Genomic DNA, 23,095 nt, shown 5'->3' with positions numbered 1-23,095 from the left:
ATGCAATTCATACTAACTAGCAGCTGCCAACACCTGAAGAAGCAGGTTCTCTTATTGATTTTAAAAAATATATATTAAGTATTTGAACCATATGGAATTTACATGTCATAACAGGCACTATTACTGACATGTCATGAAGTAATATAAAATAATAAATATAAACATCAAATAAAATTCAAAACAAAATTTTGAAATTCTGAAACAATTTTTTCTGAAACTGAAACTTCAGAATTTTTCATTTCAGTAGAAGTTCAGAAAATTGTTTTTGTTTATTTCAAATTGGAATGTCAGTTTCCTGAGAATGGAAATGTGGAGTTTTGATCAGATCCTTTTGGATTCCTTTGAAGGGTGCCAAATAGAATTGATCAAAAATGTTCCTTCCCCATTTAAAAAATCATCATTTTTGGTGTTAGTAGAAAAATTAAAAAATGGGAATCCTCCCCTCATCAAAATGAAGCCGTTTTGATATGATTTTTCCCTTTTTAAAATCAAGTCACTTAATTTTATTTCATCTTGGTGAGACAAATCCCAGAGTCTTATTTGCAGTGCTTCCCCCTACTTTCCACTGGGGGGGGGGGAAATGTGTGTGAGAGAAAGTAAGGGGGGGGGAAATCTCATTTTTAATTTTTCCACCTCCTCTCTTGGGGGTAGGTTAGGGAGGGAAGAAAAAAAAAATTAAAACAAAAGTGAAAATTATCCATACTTCAATACAAAAATGCTGAAAATTTCCCCACAAAACTTGAAATTTAAAAAAAGTTTTGAAATTTCTTTGAAAAAACACGTATGACAGGGTTTTGTTTTTTTTTTTCAGGAAAAATATTCAACACCCTATTTCTTTGAAAAAAATGTCACTAGCTCTGGTACTAAACATTCACAAAGAATTATCTTGGCCTAGCTGTATTCCAATATCAAATGCTATAAATTAAGCTATTTTTAACTACTAGGTAATAGTTTCTCCTGTTCTACACCTGATACAATGTTTCACTTTGAGATCTTGGGTTAGAAGGCTTTCCCCATGGATGTTATGTGTTATAATGTGATCAAAAAAGACATTACAGACCTATCTAGTGGTACAATGCAAAACGCTTCCATTTATTGTCCGTTGGAGACACACACCTCTGTTTTATTGATCTGAATTCCTACTGACATGTCTGTTGAAAGACAGAGGCTTTAGATTCCCACTGGAAACTGTGCAGTACAGAGCAATTTTCATTTATGCCAGCTGAGATCTACAGATATATTATGTAAGATTGTTCTTTCTTTCTTTACTAGCAAACCACAGATTACACTAATTTATCCTCACCGTTTTGGTCTGAAGACACACAGGAAGTGAGCTTCTCATGAGATTTATTTTGATTTTGTATACATTTGTTTGTTCTCCCAGGGAAGGAGAAGAAATGTACGTAGTCTTCTGTAAAACAAAGCTGATTCATATGGTCATTACAGCCTGATCACTATGAATAATGTAATATATCATTTATGCTCATAACACAGTAACATTAAATAGGTATTACAGGAAAATAAAGTCCTCTGTGCTGCCAAGTGCAGTTACATTTTATAAATAAAGTACAGTGTCAACACTCCCTTTGCTAAATCAGTGAACCAATCTGCATTTGCATGCATTGTTTGTTAGGTCTGTAACAGTCTATTTCTGATGATACAATAACAATATCTTTTTTCCCCTTCAATGGGAGGGTAATAGTAGTGTCATGCTAAACAACCCAAATTGCAGCTGAAATTTGTTTGCAGCTGTGTAATACAGGCTACTTTTTTATTTAGTAATAATTGTATTTTACATTTGTATAGTGTGTTTCATCCTAAAGGACCACATAAACTTCACACAGCACTGTATACATATCTTTTTAAATAACAAATCTTATGGCTGCTGTGCCCAACAGTGCAAGAATAAATTTCTCCAATATCTGCCTGCCTGTAATCATCTCTTCCTATAGAAGTGCAGTGATAAACAACAAGCATTCATATCAGTTTGTAATGTAAAAAAAGGAGTGATTGACTGTGTTCAGTTAAAAGGAGACCATCCTGCGTTCTCAATCTAGGGGACATTTCCTCTAAAAGAGCTCAATCTTGTATTACAGTGTCCCAGTCTTCATATTTGACATTGTCAGCATTCTGTGGTGATAGCTCCACCAGTTTTCCTATCACAATTTGTAACCCATTAGAAGATGCTCAGAATGCTTTAAGTGAAGAGGAATCTCTTACTGCACTGATATGTGAATGAGCACTAAAAGACAAAAATAGAAGTCAAAGCACCAGCATTAATTGGGATTCTGTCTACTATATAGTCAAAGGAAAAATTCATTGCTTTTGATCAGAATAAAATTTCAAGTCCTGCTAGGTATTTATTTTTTTTAAAGCAATTAAGCCCCTGCCGTAAATAATTTGAGCAACCTGTCTAACTAGATGTGTTGTAATGCTTTTGTGTTTGGGATTTTATTGTGAAAAATATTAATGAGGGGAAAACACATGGAGACTGATTGTCAGATAATGTAAATCAGTGTAGGTGGGGATCTAGCCCATGGAGTTGCACAGATTTACACCAGCTGAGGATATTGCCTATCATATTTTGCAAATAGCACAAAGAAATTTTCCATTTCCGTATTGACTGTCTTGTTCAGGAACTGAAAACATAATGCAGTCAGGTCCTTTTCGAAGATGAAACATTTAAACGTAAATTAATTTGTATTGCATGCTGCCTAGAAATCCTAGTCATGGACCAGAACCCCATTGTACTAGGTGCTGTACAAACACAAGACCAAAAGATGGCCCATGCCTCCAATTGCTTATGGTCTAAGCAAAGAAGACCCAAAGAGGTGCAGTACGTTTAAATCATAGCAATTTTATAGAACATGTCTAGGGAGAATTGAGGATGTATTGGCTCAATCTATTTCTTGAGAAATTTGAGCCAGGTTTTCAGCTGGTGTAAATCAGAGCCAATGGAACTAGATTCATTTGCACCAACTGAGAATCCAGTGCTTTGTGTTCAAATTAAGGTGCAGTATATTAATGAGAAGCCAAAGCTTCTCAGCCCTCATCATAGGTAGATCAGGCCTCAAATCAGTTAAGTGATGTCATTGGTAATTCCTGTTGATCATAGGAAGAGTCCTTCTAACTGATGCCAAAAATGCTAACTATTTGCATCTTTGTTTAAACCGATCAGATTCAGTTTTTTCTTTGAAACAGACATGTTTATATTTATATTCGGTGTTCAGTACCGATATTATTGTAATGCTGGGTGTGAGATATTCTGCAGTTATTTGCAGGTGCAGATTATGGTGTCTTGGGCTGAATTCTCAAAAATGTGCTTTAACAGATGCCCAGTACTCATAAGTCAAGTATACTTAAGTGTGCACTGTTAATGATTTATCCCTAAATGACTGTATCCAAAATGTTACTGCACTCACAAAGCAGGCAGACAGTTATCTTGGTCCATCAGAAGCCAAATTTTGTCTGTGTACAACCCCAGGTGGACAAACAGAAGTCAGAGGCTGCATATTTAAATTTAATTTTAAATTCCAGGAGGTTACACACATGCAAAGCAAATAGATGTTTGATTTTGAAAGTTTAGCACTTAATCTTTCACCAACTGAATTCAATGGCAGAAGTCCCAATACACTAACACTTGCCATGTTAGAAGTCTTACTGATGGCATTTTGGAAATGGCTGTAAATATACTGTTTATGAAAGAACTACTTAATATCAATCTGGGTCACTTTATTGGATTCCAGTTCACAAATTAGATTGGCCAATGTATTTTCCAACCTACCATGTCTCTCTATCCATGTTTTGATTGACTCTGTAGTTGGCAGCTGGATCTTCCGTGTGTGTGTGTGTGTGTGTGTGTGTGTGTGTGTGTGTGTGATTTTTTTTTTTTAAGCAGTTACAAAACATTTAGGTTCTGCACTTTTAATAATATATTTACAGTGCTTTTCATCAGTAGCTCTCAAAGCACTTTCCAAAGGAGGTAAGTGTAATTATCTTCATTTTTACATATGGGGAAACTGAGGCACAGAGAAGGCAGTGACTTGCCCAAGATCATCCAGTATGCCTGTGGTGGAGCCAGGAATTTGTGTGCAGGTTTAAACTGTGGTGGTTGTAAAAAGAGGCTTCCATACTCACAATGCTACTACAGTTGACTGAAAGTGCTGACTCATTTAATGTCTCCAAGAAGCAATTCCACAGTAGGTTCTTTGTAGCCATCTGTTCATGTGGCATCCCTATCTGAATCTGAATCCAAGAACAAGTTCCTCAGCTATACTGTTGGATGGAATATGCTCAATGAAACTATGTCGGAACCCAGTAAAATTAGCATTTTGCATTTTCCTTTGTATTCTATGTGAGTTACATGGATGGCTCTGCAAATGGTTTTGGATGCAAGGAGTTTTCATGTGAGCTGAGTATGTAGGATCCGATCATGTTCAATGCGCATAGTCTGAGTGCAGGGATATATCAGAGATTGGGGAACAGATAATAGTCTCATTCCTATACTGTAGTTATGAAGCGGCAATGGAATTGCTCCCCCAACTGTGACTGCAGCCCATGAGACTCAGTAACATTTGTGGTATCTATGCATGGTGCGGGGCACATTTCTTAAGGCTTATACACAGGGACCCTCACAAAAATGAATATTTAAAGTGAATAAATTAATATTTAAAATGAATTAGTTAAACTGTATTGAATCCCTGTGTGGACGCCTTTTATTCAGAATTAAAATGGCTTTACTTCCAATGTGAAGTAGCTAAACCGAATTAAGACCACTGTAATTCTGAATGAAAGCAGAAAGGTCTAATGTGGTTTAACTAATCCACATTAAAGTCATGCCTTTAGTTAATTCGGATTAATTTTGCTCTGTAAGAATCTCCAGTTGCACAGCATAGCCACAAAGGATGCTAGGAGGCAGGATTTACTCTTTTATGCCAGTAATCTTCTCCAGAGTTAAAACTGGTGGTTACTGATTTTTTTTAAATCAATATTTTGAGTTTTGCTTAACATCTGCCAGTTAGAGCCTATTCCTTGGTACTAATTCTCTGTATTCAATGTGATTTGAGAGGAACTGGTAAGGTAGACATCATCAATAACATTAATAGTGTAAGAGAGGCATTAATTAGGTGTCCACTTGTTTGTATGTTTGGCCTCACTGAACTGATGAATTTTTATCTTTGATAAAATGGAAATAGACAACAGAGAATTTTGATCATCATCTGTTTTAGGAAGCAGGCTAGATTGGACAATCTACATACAAAAGGCAACTATTTTGCTTTTCAGTACTAACATGCTGTAAATGCATGTAAAGGCTAATAGCTATTTAATGTTCTAATTAGCATCTTATTTTAGGGTCTACAAGGTAAATGATGTTACATTCGGGTGTAGTGATATTAAGGGGGAGAAATCACCCTTCTGCACACATTATTCAATTCTGTAGTAAGATTACACTGTTTCACTCATATGGTCCCAAAGTCCAATGTGACAACAGTGTGAGGGGGGTAAAAACAATATATCTATCTCCTAACGAGACAGACTAGGTATCCTATTTATGATATATTGACTGTCATTGTATTTGAGCACTAGCACAAGCTATATATGGAAACCAATACATAGGCTATGGGACTGTGCTTGGAAAACATGTATGTTCCCTCTTTTCCTATCTTTTGAGAAGAGGAACTAGGCTGTCCTGGCACTGTTATTGGAAGATAACTGGTGAGTCTTACATACACATGTTGGTTTTTTGGGGTGCAACCCAGAGTAGTGGCTTGTTGTGTTACAACTTGTCCTGTAACCCTGAGTGCCTTAAAATGCCCTGCTGCTGTAGCTCCCTGTCTGGATGCTCCCAGCCAGCATACAAGCATGCAGTAAGTGTGTGTATGATAAGCAGCCCCGGTTCTGCAACTCTGACTCCAGCAGCCTGCTTGTTACCCCACAGCCATACTCTGGTCCTCACCAGCCTTGGTTAATACTAGCCAAGTGACCACAACACACCCACACTCCTTGAATTTCCCCCAAAACCATAAGTCCTGAAATGTCCACCAGCCCTCTGTTGGAACACTTAGGGAAGTAATGAGGTCTGTTGCTTCTTTCAAAAGGCAGATACAGCAGTTTGTTGTGTTACCTGGTGTTAATAACTTCAGTTCAACCACAGTAATGGGTTGGTTTAGATTCAAAGTAAAACAAGTTTAATAACAGAGAGGATTTTAAGTGAGTTCAAGTGTAAGGCACAAAGTCAGAGATGGTTACAAGCAAATCAAAGTTTAAAAATGCTTTCCAGTGACTAAGACTTAATAAAACTACATTCTTGGTTCAAGGTAAGATTCTCACCTCACTTTATTCTAGCAAGATGGCAGACCACCTCCTTGGTCAGGATCTCTTTCAAAGTCCAAAGTGCTCAGTTCCTTTGTCGTCCTCAATGAAAGAGAGAGGCAAAGAACCCCACATTTTTATAGTCCAGTGAACGTTTGAAATGTATCCTTAAAGTCCAGTGCCCCTGCTCTGAGGAAAATTGCCAAGGAGTCTGGAGAAGGTTCCATGCTGGTTTCTTCCCAGGAGTGAAAGCAAGTCTAGGGACTTACCGGTACAGGGCTGGGCTGGGGTCGGATCTGGCCCCTGGAAGGGGCAGGGCCTTGACCGGAAGGGGTGGGGCTGAGAGGGCTCAGAGCCAGCCCCAGCCCACTTTGTACCAGCAAGTGCCTCCTTCCCCCTTCCCAGGGTAACAGTGGCAGCCGGGGGCTCTGGCAGTGGATTAAAGGGCCCTTGGCAGTAGCGGTGGCCTGGGCCCTTTACATCATCCCCAGAGCCCTGCCACCACTTCCCCAGGTCTCTGGCTGCAGGGCTCCAGGGACAGGGCTCCGGCCACCACTACCGCCCTGGGCCCTTTAAATTGTCCCCGGAGCCTGCCGGAGCTCTGGGGAAGCAGCAGCAGGGCTCCGGGGATGATTTAAAGGGCCCAGGGCTCAGCCTCTTCAGCCCTGGGCCCTTTAAATCTCCGCCCCAGCCCCGCTGCTGCTACCCCAGGGCTCTGGCAGCGGGGCTCTGGCAGCAATTTAAAGGGCTGGGGGCTCCAGCCGCTGCTGGGACCTCAGGCCCTTTAAATTGCGCCTGGGGAAGCCAATCCTCCCCGGTACGGCGCACTGGCTCTTGCCGGTATGCCTTACCAGGGCATACCGGCTTACTTTCTCCTCCGTTTCTTCCCCACTCGTGCTTTTTACAATGCAAATTGATTTGTCCCTGCAGTCTCCGGTATGCCAATGAATGGCCACTTGACTGATTGCCAGTTGTCTGGGATTATACCTGAATGGAGGCATTGGCCTTGGCTGTGTCTGGAGGAAAAAACTTGTTTATCCAATCCCCAGACTTGTCTGGTTCAGACACATTTTAATTCCATGTTTCCTTTGCATTTGTACAGCCCTTTGGGTGTTTAATATTCTTGTGGGGTGTGTGTACTGTAATGATCAGTGTGTTGGTTTTCCAAGGATACCTTACGTGACATCTGTTAGATTATAACATTAATGAATTGAGGTACACTGAGCTGGTCAGCCCAACTGAAACTCACTTCCTGATATCAGGGAGCCTCTGCTCTCTGGCATTAGGATGGCCTTAGGGTCACAACATGTTAGTCCCATTTTGTTTGGTGGCTGTCTATATTAATGAACTAGTGCTCGTGGGAACCAACATACTTTGGCTATTTAGATTCATATTAATATATACCAATGTAGGAGTGTTAAGAATGCCATTTTATGCAGATTTTCTTGTTACCCCAGGGTCTGCCAAATTTTTATACCAAGGCTGCTAGGGACACAGGGACTCCAGAAAATTGACTCTCAGCTCAGACTGAGAAACAGGGTCTGTTTGAATCCTGGCCTGGATTAACCAATCACAGAGTTTGCTGCAGACTACATTATGCAACAAAACATTAAAGTGTTAGCCTATAAATAAATAATTAAGGGACCCAGCCAGTTGCTTGCTCACTATCACTCCATGTGACCATGTTATCCACCATTCCTAGTTTATGAAATGTAAATTCCAACAAAGTACTGTTTAACAATATTACCATTTGATTAGTGAAGTGATAGAACCTTGTTAGCTGCAGATTAATTTGTTAATCCATTAATGTACATAATTAATTGCCTTTCAGCAGCTGTTTTTGTTAGTTCTTAGCCTGTGGCAATGATGTCCCAAAGTGAACAATTTAAATTGTCTGTTTTAAAATTTGCATAGCACATTCTTACTTTGACCAAGTCTGCTCATTTCATAAAGTCTGGTCACACAAACTGGCTGGGAATTTTTTCTGGGGGGGGGGGAGGGAAAAGGTTTCATTAGAAAGTGCTGAGTTAAAACTGATGATTTCTGTGAGCTTTCATTGGGAAGGATTTTTCTGGTCCAGGCTTGAATTTGTTTGTGGGGAGGGAAAGGAGAGAGTCGGATAGACTGACTGTCTTCCTTTCCCCCACAAATAGCCAGGTGGTTAGGGTACTCACCTGGGAAATCCAGGTTCAAGTCCTTGCTCTGAGTTAGGTAGAATAAGTACTTGAACTTGGGTTTCCAACATCCCACTTGAGTGGGCTAACCACTGGACTACAGGCTATTCTGGCATGAGTGGATCACAGGGACCTTGAAAAATTACAAAGGTCTCTGGTTCATGCCAACTCAGAATGAGAAAAAAATTGAGTTAGCAAAGATTTTTGCAGGATGGGAATCCAGTTTCCCCACCCAACTCTGCTTGTTACTGATTGCAGGCTAATCTTGCTTGCCATGTATGACCATGAAGGTGTGAACTGCAGCGTGTGTAGTACATGGTAGTGTTTTATAAGTGTGGTTTGAGGTCTGATCTCTGTTTTGTAATTGTAATTTGCTTAGTGCTTTGCTAGATTGGGGGCAGAGGGCTCAGCACCTTACTGGATCATACCCGTAAACCTGACAATAAGTAGCATTTACTTGCTGAAATTAAGAATCATATGATTATTTTAAAAAAATAGTTTTAATCTGGATGAACTGATGCTGACTGTTTTAATGCTATATTCTACCTTTGAGTTTGTTTGGCTCATATCCTTCATGAAAATAACAAAAAATACCAAAGCAGGATTGAAACTCTCATATTCAGCATACCCAGGAAATTTGATTCTTTTTTCCTTCCCTTGTACTGATTTTCACAGCTCTGTCCATGAAATCTCTAGTGATTTTGCTACTATCTCATCAAATTCCTTTTTGACTCACTTCTTGAATGTCATCTATTTTTTTTTTCCTCTGGTTCTTAATGGTCTAGTCAAACATTGAGCTGGGAGGAATTCCAGGTGCCTCAGAAGTCTTCTGTCCCAATGGTATCTGTTCAGGCATTGTTTGAACTCTTCACCCATAACTAATTCTTGCCATTTGACTTCAAGATTTCTTCTTAGCGGTGTAAAGCTTTTGCTATAGTAGCTACCATGTGTCTGAATCAATATAAAAGTGTTGTTCCATTTTAATTTAAGCATTAGATAAATTATTTCTCTGAATCGGCACTTAGGGAGCCATCAGTGCACTGTTAGTTTTCCGTGTCCTCATTTCTTTTCCTGCTTCCTGTTCGGATGCAAAGAAAGTGAAGTGGTGAACATGGATTTATTGATCTGTCTGTCAAGGTATTTATAGCTTGCTCCTTTCTAAATTATTTTTCTTCCAAATCTTTTGATCTACCCACATTTCTCATAACTTTGGTCACTTGGCATATTGAGGATTTCCACAGAGTAAACATGTCTTGTGCCAAGTAAATATTACTTACATTATACTTTTTTTCTCTATCAGACCCTTCAATGGTCAAATGTTGGCACCACCTGCCAGAATTGCTACAATCTACTACTTCTGCGGTTCTCAAACTATGGGTCAGGACCCCAAAATGGGTCACAACCTCATTTTAATGGGGTTGCCAGGACTTGATTAGACTTGCTGGGATCTGGGGCCAAAGCCCGATCCCTACTGCCCACAGCTGAAGCTAAAGCCCAAGGGCTTCAGCCCTGGGTGCCGGGGCTCACGTTACAGGCCCCCTGCCTGGGGCTGAAGCCCTTGGGCTTTGGCCCCCACCCCCAGGGCAGCGGGGCTTAGGTGAGTTCAGACTTTGGTCCCCCCTCCTCGGGTCGTGTAGTAACTTTTGTTGTCAGAAGGGGGTCACAGTGCAATTAAGTTTGAGAACGTGTGTACTACTGTAATGCCGACAGACCCTGGTCATTGGCAGGTGGAATCGAACCAGGGACCTCTGGAGCCTCTACTGCACGAGCTAAAAGCCAACTGGCTGTTAGCTAAGGCTGTAGAGCAGACTCATTTTTTCTCTCTCTCTCTCTAAGCCCTGGTCTATACTAGGTCGAATTTAGCAGCATTAAATCAATTTAACCCTGCACCCGTCCACACGATGAAGCCCTTTTTTCGACTCAAAGGGCTCTTAAAATCGATTTCCTTACTCCACCCCCAACAAGGGGATTAGCACTGAAATCGGCCTTGCTGGGTCAAATTTGGGGTACTGTGGACGCAATTAGACGGTATTGGTCTCGGGGAGCTGTCCCAGAGTGCTCCGTTGTGACCGCTCTGGACAGCACTCTCAACTCAGATGCACTGACCAGATAGACAGAAAAAGGCCCACGAACTTTTGAATTTCAATTTCCTGTTTGGCCAGCATGGCAAGCTGCCGGTGACCATGCAGAGCTCATCAGCAGAGGTGACCATGATGGAGTCCCAGAATTGCAAAAGAGCTCCAGCATGGACTGAATGGGAAGTACGGGATCTGATCACTGTATGGGGAGAGGAATCAGTGCTATCAGAACTACGTTCCAGTTTTCGAAATGCCAAAACATTTGTCAAAATCTCCCAGGGCATGAAGGACAGAGGCCATAACAGGGACCTGAAGCAGTGCCGTGTGAAACTTAAGGAACTGAGGCAAGCCTACCAGAAAACCAGAGAGGCAAACGGCCGCTCCCAGTCAGAACCCAAAACATGCCGCTTCTATGATGAGCTGCATGCCATTTTAGGGGGTTCAGCCACCACTACCCCAGCCGTGTTGTTTGACTCCTTCAATGGAGATGGAGGCAACATGGAAGCAGGTTTTGGGGACAAGGAAGATGATGATAGCTCACAGCAAGCAAGTGGAGAAACCGGTTTTCCCGACAGCCAGGAACTTTTTCTCACCCTGGACCTGGAGCCAGTACCCCCTGAACCCACCCAAGGCTGCCTTCCGGACCCGCCAGGTGGAGAAGGGACCTCTGGTGAGTGTACCTTTTTAAAATACTATACATGGTTTAGAAGCAAGCATGTTTAATGATTAATTTGCCTGGCACTCGTGGCTCTCCTGGATATACTCCCAAAGCCTTTGCAAAAGGTTTCTGGGGAGGGCAGACTTATCCTATCCACCATGGTAGGACACTTTTACCACTCCAGGCCAGTAGCACGTACCCGGGAATCATTGTAGAACAAAGCATTGCAGTGCATGTTTTCTGGCGTTCAAACAAAATCCGTTGAAATAGGGTGCTTTTCTGAAGGGGACATTCAAAGGTGCCCGTTCCTGCTGGGCTGTTTGCCTGTGGCTGAATAGAAATGTTCCCCGCTGTTAGCCACGAGGAGGGAGCATTGGGGAGGGGCTAGCTACGCGCTGGGGGAGGCAAAATGCGATCTTGGAACAAAAGCACATGTGCTATGTATGTAATGTTAACAGCAAGGTTTACTGTGAAAGAGTGTACCCATTGTTCTATAAAATGTGTCTTTTTAAATACCACTGTCCCTTTTTTTTTTTCTCCACCAGCTGCATGTGTTTCAAGGATCACAGGATCTTCTCCTTCCCAGAGGCTAGCGAAGATTGGAAGGCAAAAAAAAAAGCACTCGCGATGAAATGTTCTCCGAGCTCATGCTGTCCTCCCACACTGACAGAGCACAGACAAATGCATGGAGGCAGACAATGTCAGAGTGCAGGAAAGCACAAAATGACTGGGAGGAGAGGTGGCGGGCTGAAGCAGAAAGGTGGCGGCAGCATGATGAGAGGAGGCAGGATTCAATGCTGAGGCTGCTGGAGGATCAAACTAATATTCTCCAGCATATGGTTGAGCTGCAGGAAAGGCAGCAGGAACACAGATCGCCGCTACAGCCCCTGTGTAACCAACCGCCCTCCTCCCGAAGTTCCATAGCCTCCTCACCCAGACGCCCAAGAACGTGATTGGGGGCCTCTGGCCACCCAGCCACTCCACCCCAGATGATTGCCCAAGCAACAGAAGGCTGGCATTCAATAAGTTTTTAAAGCTTTAAACTTTTAAAGTGCTGTGTGGCCTTGTCCTTCCCTCCTCTACCATCCCTCCTGGGCTACTTTGGTAGTTATCCCCCTATTTGTGTGATGAATTAATAAAGAATGCATGAATGTGAAGCGACAATGACTTTATTGCCTCTGCCTCTGCAAGCGGTGAGCGAAGGGAGGAGGGGAGGGTGGTTAGCTTACAGGAAAGTAGAGTGAACCAAGGGGCCGGGGGTTTCACCAAGGAGAAAGAAATGGAACTTTCACACTGTAGCCTGGCCAGTCATGAAACTGGTTTTCAAAGTTTCTCTGATGGAAAAGTTCCCATTGTCTTCAACAGGCTCTGGATCAAGCCCCAAGTTAGTGTTTCCATCAGAGATGTCAGATAATTCACTCAGGCAGAGTGCATAAATTGAATGCCCTTTGTTTCTTAAATGTGATTAACATTATTTGGTTTGGTGATGTTCTCCATCAATGTTTTCTTTATTATTTGTATTACCATAGTGTATGGACCAGGATCCTGTTGTGCTAGGCACTGTACAAAAAGTAAAAAAGACAGTCCTGCTCCAAAGAGATTACAATCTAAAATCCTAATCCACCTCATGAAATAGTTCTGCCTGAGTTTTCTGTATATTCTTTTTTCATAACATGGCCTCTAGTTCTTGTCTTCATTACCTGCTATTGTATTTTGTTAGGTTTAATGCAGATAGACATTTGTTGGTCATAAACTACATATGGATCCAGTTATGAATTTTTCTACACTAAGGTGTTCTACATCCTACATTTTACTTCCATGAATTCAGGCTTTACTTTGTATATTCAATCACTAGTCTTTAATTCAAACTTAGATCAAAGGAAACTAGAAGACATTATCTTCAGTAGTACTTTTATATTTCTTCCTAACCTTTTTAAAATATCATAAAGATGTCTGCTTAATGTTTGATATTAGGAGTGTTATCCTAAATAAATTGACAGCTTAATGACTTGGTTAGCATGTGTCTCATAAACTCTCAAGATAGTATTTCAAACTAAGTATTGTAGAAAATAACTTAGTAACCTCCTGCTCTCATCCAGAAACCAACTCAAACATTCCCAGATATAAAGTATAATCAACATCTGAGACTCTTTCAAGTAGAAAGCAGCACAAAGTAAGTGTTCTCATTGCAATGTGACACCAGATCTAGGCTGTAAGTAACTATTCTTACGTTTAACTAGTAAAGCCTATGGTACTCAGGCAAGAGCACTAAGATAATAAATAACTCTAGGCTTTTTTCTTCCATTGTTCTTTGCAATCAGCATCCTGCTGTATCAAAAGCATAAAAGTCAAAAGCAAGATTTGACCCAAGAAGATGATGGGTCAGATTTTCTGCTGGTATATATGGCTACTTTCAGTGTTAGGCAAGTCTAGAATGCAAATAACAGTGGTGAATTTGGCCCATTAATTCTTATTGCGTTTGAGCTGTATCCTTTGTGAAACTTGTTTCCTTAGTTAGACTTAGGGTGAAACCTGACAGGCTCTGAAGATTACTTAGAAGTACTTTGCTATAGTTTTGAAGTCTGTGTAATTGCACAGTAAATGGATCGTTTTGTTACAAGTGTATATCTAATGCACACAAACATTTCATTTTAAAAATGTAATGGTGCTCATCATCTTACTGCCTGATCACCTCATGAACAAATTTATCCTCAAAACACTTCTGTGAGATAGGAATATTTTATCATTCAGTTTTTTACAGATGAAGAAACTAAGGTACACGGATGACTTTCCCCGGATAACATGGGAAACTTGTGGCTGAGCTGGCAAGAAACCCTGGCGCTCTCAATTCTTAAACTGGCACCTTAAGCTCAAGACTATCCTTCTCTGAGGCTGTTTGCTTGGAAGCATCGTGAGAAAGTGATTCGTGTCTTCAAATATTTTCATTTTCCCAACGATCCATTGCATATCTATCAGTAGCAATGCATAATAGCTGTAATTTATATAGTGGATGTTGAGAACTGAGTAACAATAAGTGGATCCAAAAGGTTTCTGAAACGCACTCATTTTCACAATGCAGTATTTTTACTGCTTGAATCTGAATCCACACGCTCTAGAATAGTTGGGGAGTTTCCATAATCAGATACAGTACTCTCTCTAAATGTGTCCATAACTCCCAATGGTAGAATGAGTGAGACACAAAATCAAGAGCTATGTGCCCATTGTATTGGATCACATGAAGACAAGAAAATCTCCTCTGACACACAGCAGATCAGTGATCCATGTAATGTGGCATCATGTCTCCACTGGTGAGATGTATTTGAGAAAGGCACTCCTCCCCGCCTTATCCGATAATGCACCTCAGAGAGCACACACAGTGCCATGAAGTGGACCACACAAGGACACCTGGAGTGAAATTGCGCTGCACTTTTAAGAGGTGAAGTGCAGGACTTGCCGCCTAGGCGGAGGGTGATTAAGCCTCTTTCACACCCTCCTGGCCCAAAGTTGCTGTGTTCCCTGGTAGGTAGCCCTGAGGGCCTCTCAGATAAAGCAGCCTATAAGCTGCAGAGCTGCCCAGAATCTCTTGGCTTTGCTACAGTCCAGCACCCAGCACACCTTACTGCTCCTGGTCCCACTCCCCTTATGCTGGGGCGTGCAGGAGCACCCTTAGAAGGCAGTCTTATAGCTGTCTTTTGCAGTGCCTGCACCAGGGTTATCCTCCCCCAGGTAGAACCAGACAAAGGAGCAGGAACGGTGTCCTGCTCTGTACCTTTTTGAAGCACTAGTTATTGTCCATGCTGGAGGTAGAACACTGCACTAGATAAACCCAATGATTATATTTATAAATAGTAAAAGGTTGTTTTCTGTAAAGTGCCATGCACACCAATGGGTATTCTGTGTACAAATTATACATACATGATGTCAGAGCATCAGACTCAAAGCAAGATTTATAAATGTATAAAAAAATTAATATTACTGACTTAAAAATGAATGCCTTCCCAGCTGTTACACTCAAAAAATAAATACATTTTCCCTTCTGTCTGTTAACTTTCCAGATTCAAATAATCACACTTAACCTTTATTGTTTATCTAATGGCTATTTTAATAAGGAAGAAATTGTTCATCTAGCTTCTGGATCCTCTAAGTCTGTAACTCTGCTTGTATTTGCCTAGCTGCTGAAAACAATTTCACCTCAAGAATGCTGCAATTGCTGGCATTCCTCTGCATTTTTAAGTGATGGACACTGTTAATTCATTACAATTTAACTCATACTTCCTCTAAAATGCTGATTTATGCATTGGTTGTGCGCCCAAAACTGCCACATCATTTGTGCCAGGTATGCAGGGGTAAGATAGGTGGTAGGAGGCTAGAGAGGAGGGGGTTACAATAATCAAGACAGGAAATGTTGTTGGTGTGGACAGGAGTTTTGAGTTGTCTAGAGTGAAAGTAGGATGGATGTTACAAATGGTGTGAAGGAATATTTAGATACAACCTGAATATATGTGGGGGGGGGGGGAGAGAATAAGGCTTGAAGATGGCATCCCAGATGATACCAGGTCTGAAAGACGGGAAGGATGTTAATAGTGACAGAATGGGGAATAGGGAGATCTCAGAAGGAAAGAGCAGGAGTGGGGAAGAGGTCCAGGTAGTTCTGGTCTCTCTGGATACAAGAAGCCCTGGATGGCTAGTCTTGCCAATGGCTTCTGCCTTAGGCAATTTCAGATTGAGCTCTGCGCCAGACACCAGGGGAAAATGTTAGAGACACAGACTGAGGTTCAGGATTGGATGGGAAAAATAGATATGAAAGAATACTAGCATAAAGATGGTAGTTCAAGCTATGTGACTGTATGAGAGAGATTGTATGTAAAGAAGAGAAGGTGGGGCCTCTGTAAACCCTCAAGCACAGTGGCTGAGGAGAAGGAAGACACTGACCTGACCTAAAGAGATACTGAAGGAGAAATCTGAGGTTGGAGGAAAACAAGAAGAGGATGCAGTGACAGAGGGAAGGATAAGAAGTCAAAACATGTGTTGCTCACCTTCTTTGGAAGCAACAGAGGGTTCAAAGAGTGGGAGAAAAGAATAGAGGATTTGGAGTCTGGATATAATGGAGTAACTAAAGACCTCTGAGAGGATTTTGATAGTGGACAAGGGAGAATCAAGCTGTCAACACTACAGATGCTACAGCGGCACAGCTACTGCACTGCAGTGGTGTTTCTATAGCTCTGTAGTGTAGACACTCCTGAGCACCATAGCTAGCTCAATTTAAGTGTTAAGTTTAGAACAGCCCTCAGACTGAAGGGGGTTTAGAACGCAGTTGTATGGGAAGCAACAGCTGTAAGGAACCAGAACTACTTTTCCCCATCCCAAAGCCGGCACCTCACTCCACTTTCTTTCTGTTTAAGGCACTTACATGGCTCCCATACCTGAGCACCTTACAATAATCTTAAATACAGTTATCTTCATCACACTCATCTGAGGTAGGGAAATGCTGCTGTTCCCATTCTACAGATAGACTGTCAGTGCCTTAGTTTCCTAAGTGACTTGCCCAATGACAGACTGTTGGTGGCAGAGCAGGGAGTTGAGTCTGGCTCTCCCAAATCCTAGCTTAGTGACCTAACCACTGAACAATTCTTCCATCCTTCATTCTGTCTTCTCTGCTCTTTCTCTCTCCTGTCCCTCCCTTCCCATGTCTTTCCATTTAGCTAATCCCCATCCTAACAGAACACTGCCCTGAAGTGTAGAAAACCCATGGCACTAACATGATGCTCTCAGCCCACCACATTTTTTCACTCTGCTTGTGTTTAAATCCCCCTTTCTTACCATTTGCCATCTTGTCTCTAAAATTTAGATTATAAACTCTCTGGGCCAGGGACTATTTAATAGTCTATGTTTGTACAGTACTTTGCAGGATGGGGCCACAATAGTTTAGACTCCTAGAAAGCGGGGCTGGAAGGGACCTCAGATGGTCATCAGGTCAGGCCCCCTGCACTGAGGCAGGACCAAGTAAACCTAGACCATCCCTGACAGGTTTGTCCAACCTGTTTTTAAAAACCACCAATGATGGGAATTCCACAACTTCCCTGTTCAGTTTCTGGTCTGATGTTTCTCCTGTTTGGGACCGTGCTCGCTTGGGTTTCTTATACATTTCTACATTACAGATTATTTAATCTTTATCCCATTGACTTTTAGCACATCAACCCTTTGGATTTTAGGTAACCCATACATTACACATGTGCAAGCTTCAGGTACCCATCTTCTGTATTTTTCCTGTTTGCAGTTTGTGGCTCAGATTGTTTTTGTGTCACTGTGCCCTGGGTTTTCCTAGAAAAAAGTTTTTTGTTTGTTTGTTTTATTTATTTATCATTTTGTTTCTTTTTACTTGCATCTTCCAACACATGTTGTTTTTCTGTTAGCAATAACATTTTAAGAAGATTAGCAATCCTATGTAAAAGAATTGCCAAAACCACGCATATGCTGACCAAAACCCTGACCTAAGTGTTTAATTCATTTATACATAATTACAAATTAAAATACAGCTATCAAAGCTCTTAATCTTATTGTTAATAATTCTTTATTTTCTATTTCAGTGTTATGAGTAAATATGTTAGTCTGTACTACATTTAATCTACTAGAAAGGGGAGGGGGAGGTATGGAAAACATGATGATTCTTTAATGTCAACATTCCTTGTCTTCTTCTTTTAAACGTTTTTTGTGAGTCCAGTTTTGTCTGTGAATCATACAATTAGAAATGGTCTTGTGAATGCATTTTGAGGGTGTCACAATTTTAGGGCTTGATATTTAGTTGCTTAATACATCTGAAGACTCTTCATCGGGTCCCCTGCTCAGTCATCGTTTCTCAAGACTGGACTAAACATGCCCAGTTTTTTAACCTTTCCTCAAAAGTCAAGTTTTCTAAACCTTTTATCACTTTTTCTGTGAACACTTTTTAATTTAGCCACGCTTTTCTGAAAGTTTCTGAAAAGTGTGGAAATTTTGGTTGGCTCACAGATGCTACCATAGTACAATTAATGATAATCAGAAAGTGGCACAATTATATTTAGAGATGAACAGATTAAGGGGACTAGAGGAGTAGTTGGAGAGACAGGTGGGTAAAGACTGGGTTTATGGGGGCTTTATGAAATACTCCTTCAACTTCCCTGGTGTTCTGTTAAGCAGAAGAAGAGGTCAAAAAAAAAATCAGGTGAATACAGTGAGTATGGTAATGATTAATGGCCAAATGTTGGTAAAATTCCCATTGACTTCATTGGGACCAACCTTTTGGTTCTGGATTCCAGGATAATTGAATGATTTTTGCCTTTGTGTTGCCCAGTAACTTTTCCAATCCCTTCAGAAACAGAGTGTTGTTTCCTGTCTTTGTTACGGAAAGCTCCATACCTGCCTGTCTGCTCTGACCAAGATTTTACAAAGTTGCTATCTGAAGTGCATGTAGCAAGACTGAATCCTATATCTATTTTAATTACTCCCATTACAATAATACAATATGTCTAAATAAAAATCATTCAACTGTTCACTCTGTAGTATTGATCCCCTGGGAACAGAAACGATCTTGCATTAGCAAGTCCATGATTTGCATCCTTTTCCCTCTAGGGCCTAGCATTAAAGGAAATGATCAGACAAGTATTTTGTTCCGAAGCTTTTTCTTCATGCCATTGCATTCTGAAATCAGGCTAGTGATGATTTTTTTCCCCCTGTCTTCAAAACCCTCATTTTCTTTCTTCTGATTTCAGTAAGTCTATCTAAGATCCATGGTGGATAAAATGTTTTATTTTTACTGTAAGCAACAATTAGTTTGTAACTTGTAAATAATTTACATGCAAAAGCATCAAGAAGAGAGCATTTTATGCAAATGTCAGCGATATTCAAGTCATTGGAGATGCCAAGCGTACTCTTTTGTGCTTCCAGATTTATCAGAGATGCTGGTTAGTATTCAAGAAAGCTTCAAGCAAAGGGCCAAAACGACTGGAGAAGTTTTCAGATGAGCATGCTGCCTATTTTAGGTGCTACCATAAGGTAAGATTTGGCCATATATAAACGTATCCAAATTTCCATTGAGTTCTTAATTCTACACTGCTCCCACAGATGTTTAGAGTACAAGAATACTTAGTTTTGTTGCTACTTCAAAGACTAACTCTCCAGTGAAATTTAAAGATTTTTATAAACTGTATAGTTTGACAACTCATCTACTATGAATATAACTGTAAATAATCAAGATACTCAAAATCGTGGGCTCACTTTTGTGTCTATCCTAACTCTGTTGCACTGATGAGCCTTAAAGCTGGTTGAAAAGTTGGGGAAAAAAAATCATGAAAGTTTTCACAAAAAGCATGTCCCTTCTTTTTCAACATTGAAACCATGTGATTAAATACCTTTATGAATCAAAACCAGAGTTTATTATTAGCATGGCAAGAATAGTGAGCTAAAAACACTTCAGACATATTAAAAAGATAAGACCTAAGTCTCATTTACACTAAGGCAACTTAAAGATCCCTTTACACTGTCAAAGATGTAAGTGGGAGTAAGTTAATATTGTACACCTACTTTAAGACCCATCTGCACTGCTAAATGAGTGTAAGATGGCCTTAACATAAACAAGAATCAGGCCCAGAATGCTTGCCTTGGAAAGGGGAGTCTAAATCATAATTGCCATAATCCAAGACTTTAAGGGCCCTACTGCCAGGTTTTTTAGACACAAGTTTCAATTGAACTTGTAATGGTCTATATTGACAGAGATTATTTGTGCAAACTCTTGGAAACATAAAGGACCACATATTTATCCTTAGTCTAACTCTGCTGAAGGTAGCGAATTTGGCTCCGTGTTAGTATGACAGCCCTTGTTGGATGCCTTTCAGACCAATGAACTTCCTTAATTTTTCTAATCACTTCTCTCTAGAGTCCTCTGCTCATCTCAGTTCACCTGAGAATTTACTTGAATAATTCTCCTGGACGTGGAGTTGAAAATAATATGCTTTAATTTTATAATCTTTGGTGGCAAAAGATTAATACATTTGAATATTAGGAATTATGTGCATAACCTCCTAGGTGCGTGAGACTGCAGATGAGCTTCTGAGGCTGATCCTCTTTTATCCAGTTTGTGAGACATATAGGAGGAAATCCTGAGGGAAGACTGGATCTGAATTCTCTCCTCTCCTATTTTACTCCATCTGTATCTACGCCCTACATAATTTATAAGGGATTGGTCATAAAACCCCAGGGCTATTTGTAGTACGTCATGCCCAGAAAAAGGAATTTATTCAAATTTATATTACTCAGTTTGCAAAAGCAATGAAAAGTGAATAATTTCCATTTGATCTATGTGGGGATTACATAGTGTATATTTTTAGAGTAGATACATTTCAGCTCTGTACGAAATATGTAACATTTATGATGGTGCAGTTCTGACAATTACTGATGCTCTGCATTAATATTATAAGAGATTAAATTTGCATCAGCCATATATGCACCACTGCCTGGAAGATTTTGAATTTAAGACTGGATTTGAGATCCAAGAGGAACCGAAATACTTAAGGCAAAATTTTCTTCTCTTCTTTAAGGGGATATCCATTTTTGCATTTGCAAGTTTATTACATATGCAATCCAGAGGTCAATTCCTGCAACTGGATCTGCACAAGTGGACCACTATACCACATGGCTACCACTAACTTCAGAGGGATTCCATGAAGGCATAGGGATCCAGCCACATAAATCAAGTTGCAAGATATGGCCTAATGTCAAGTAACTGATTTATGGATGTAATCGGGAGCTCAGACAGCTAGTGTGTCATTTACAGTAGCTCTCGGTATAGGCCAAACTCTGCTCCCAGTCATATAAATGGTAAAACTCCCACTGATTTCAATAGGAGCAGAATTCAGCCGGTTAGCTTAATCAGCTAATCTTATACCCAGAAATAATTGTAGGCACAAAATAAACACTAGACATGGTTGAAATATTTTGTTTTAAAAAACACTCTTTGAGTAAAAATAACGTCTAAAAAATGTTCCCGGAAAATATTTTGGGTTGTTTAGAAATGTTTTGGTTTTAAAAAAAACAAACCCCAAAACAAGCCCCAAACCCAACTTTTCCCCCCAAAACACGAAGTTTGAGGAAATAAAACCTCTTCATGTAATTTTAAAATTAAAAAATGTATGTGCAACATATACTTCTGAAAGCTACATTAGTTCTATCTAGAACTACATTTAATGATATTTTTTGGAGCTGTGCGAAAGATTTGACTAAGACGCTGAATACACTTGAAATCTGTCTAGGTTTGAGTTTGACCTGCATCCCTAGATCAGCCACCATCTTTTCAAACCTCTATATACATGCACTTCCCAGTCAAGATTTTTGGAAACTGTACTTGCTCTTTCTGGGTATTCACAAATGTTTTGGTATGGTTGCTCATGCTGCATTTTGAGCTCAAGCCCAAATGTGTCAAGCTAAATGGTATATTCCAGTCAGTTGACTCTCATCCACCAGCCAAGCAGCCAGTTGGCCAGGACTGTCCTTTTATTCCCCCAGAAGGCCCAATTCCTAGTCACCTGATGCTTTGTCAGGTGACGTCACTCACTGCTTCTATTTGGGGAGATCACCATCAGACCAAATCTGATACAAGTTCAGTTCAGACCTCAATCCTCTTAATGGGCCAGCTCATTCTGTGACTGGCTAAAAGTCCCACTTCTGGTAATGGCCAATCCATGAGAATTTAAGCAAACCTACTGAATGCAAGGTATACTTTCCCAATGAGATTCTGCCATGGGAAATCCAGGTTATTCCAACCAAAACGTTTCAAACTTCAGCGCCCACTAACCAAAGCTGACCCAAGCTCCAGATATGTAAGGCTCAACTGTCTAAATACATGAGAAATGAAGCCACAAAGAATCCATGCAAGGTGTCCTGCAATTTCCTGTACAAAATGGAGCATTACTCCAGTATTCCCTATGTGAGACCACTATGGACAAGAATTTTTAGGTGAGCCATGCATCTGGCCAGTGGAGCTCAACATTGTAAACATGTTGGTCAAGAAGCCTGGGAATGGGTGTACCCATGCCCAGTAGAAGTGTGTGCGCCAGAAGCCAGTTTGCCCCACGGTTTAGATGTAAATTGTCTGGCACAGGGTCTGTCTCTAACTATACGTTTTTGTATAGTGCCTTGTATGACAGGACTCTGATTTGCAGTGGGATCCTAAGTGCACTACTGCAATGCAAATTAGTCACAATAATAATTATCTATATCCAGAATATTTCTGCTGCAGTATGTACATTTTCATGAGAAACCATTTGTAGTCTAGAGTAAATGTTATTTTAATTAATGATTTCGTTCAGTATTCTAACAGTGAATCTGGAAGTGTATTTTCTCCATGCCCCGCACCAAACAATCAGTGTCGTCATTATAATTTACTGCTTCTCCATGTTTATCATTCTTCTTTGCACATCCAAAAATGAAAAATAAGCAGTGCTTTTTATCAGACCGTACTGTTTAAATTTAATTATGCAGGATGAGCTATCATTTGCCTGTGTAGTATTTCCCCTTTGCTGTGGTAACAAAGTCTGTGGTGTAGCAGTATCCACATTTTCATTGGGAGAGAAATTGGAAATGGAGATAGGGTGGTGTTTAGCTGTAGCATAACTTTTATTAATTTACAAAATGTCCACAAGTCCTGTTTACTAGGCCTGATTGGGAATTTTCTGACAAATCTTTTAGCTGAAAAATACTTGTTTGTGAGAAAGCGTCCTTTTTGACAAATTTTTCAACACAAAACAACAAAATTGGAGGAAAAAAGTATCAGAATTGTCGGTTTTGTTTTGACATTTTTGAAACAAAACTTCCAGGTTGAAATGACTTTTCTTTTGAAATTG

At 40.5% G+C, this 23,095-nt stretch overlaps 1 protein-coding gene across 6 annotated transcripts in view; it reads left to right on the top strand.

Annotated features, from left to right (window-relative positions):
* Positions 1–23,095, top strand: part of DOK5 (docking protein 5) — an 87,866-nt gene that overhangs the window by 27,332 nt on the left and 37,439 nt on the right. For all 6 annotated transcript variants that reach the window (XR_005288727.2, XR_005288728.2, XM_038370436.2 and 3 more), the window contains exon 2: positions 19,146–19,253. Coding sequence is in view for 2 of the 6 variants with exons in the window: in XM_038370436.2 (XP_038226364.1) it covers positions 19,146–19,253 (108 nt within the window). In the remaining 4 variants the exon portion in view is untranslated. The remainder of the gene's footprint in view (positions 1–19,145; positions 19,254–23,095) is intronic.

The sequence above is a fragment of the Dermochelys coriacea genome, chromosome 13, assembly GCF_009764565.3.
Source record: "Dermochelys coriacea isolate rDerCor1 chromosome 13, rDerCor1.pri.v4, whole genome shotgun sequence".
NCBI classification, from domain to species: domain Eukaryota; kingdom Metazoa; phylum Chordata; order Testudines; family Dermochelyidae; genus Dermochelys; species Dermochelys coriacea.
The sequence above is the reverse complement of the archived record's forward strand: the minus strand, read 5'-3'. Positions and strand labels throughout refer to the sequence as shown.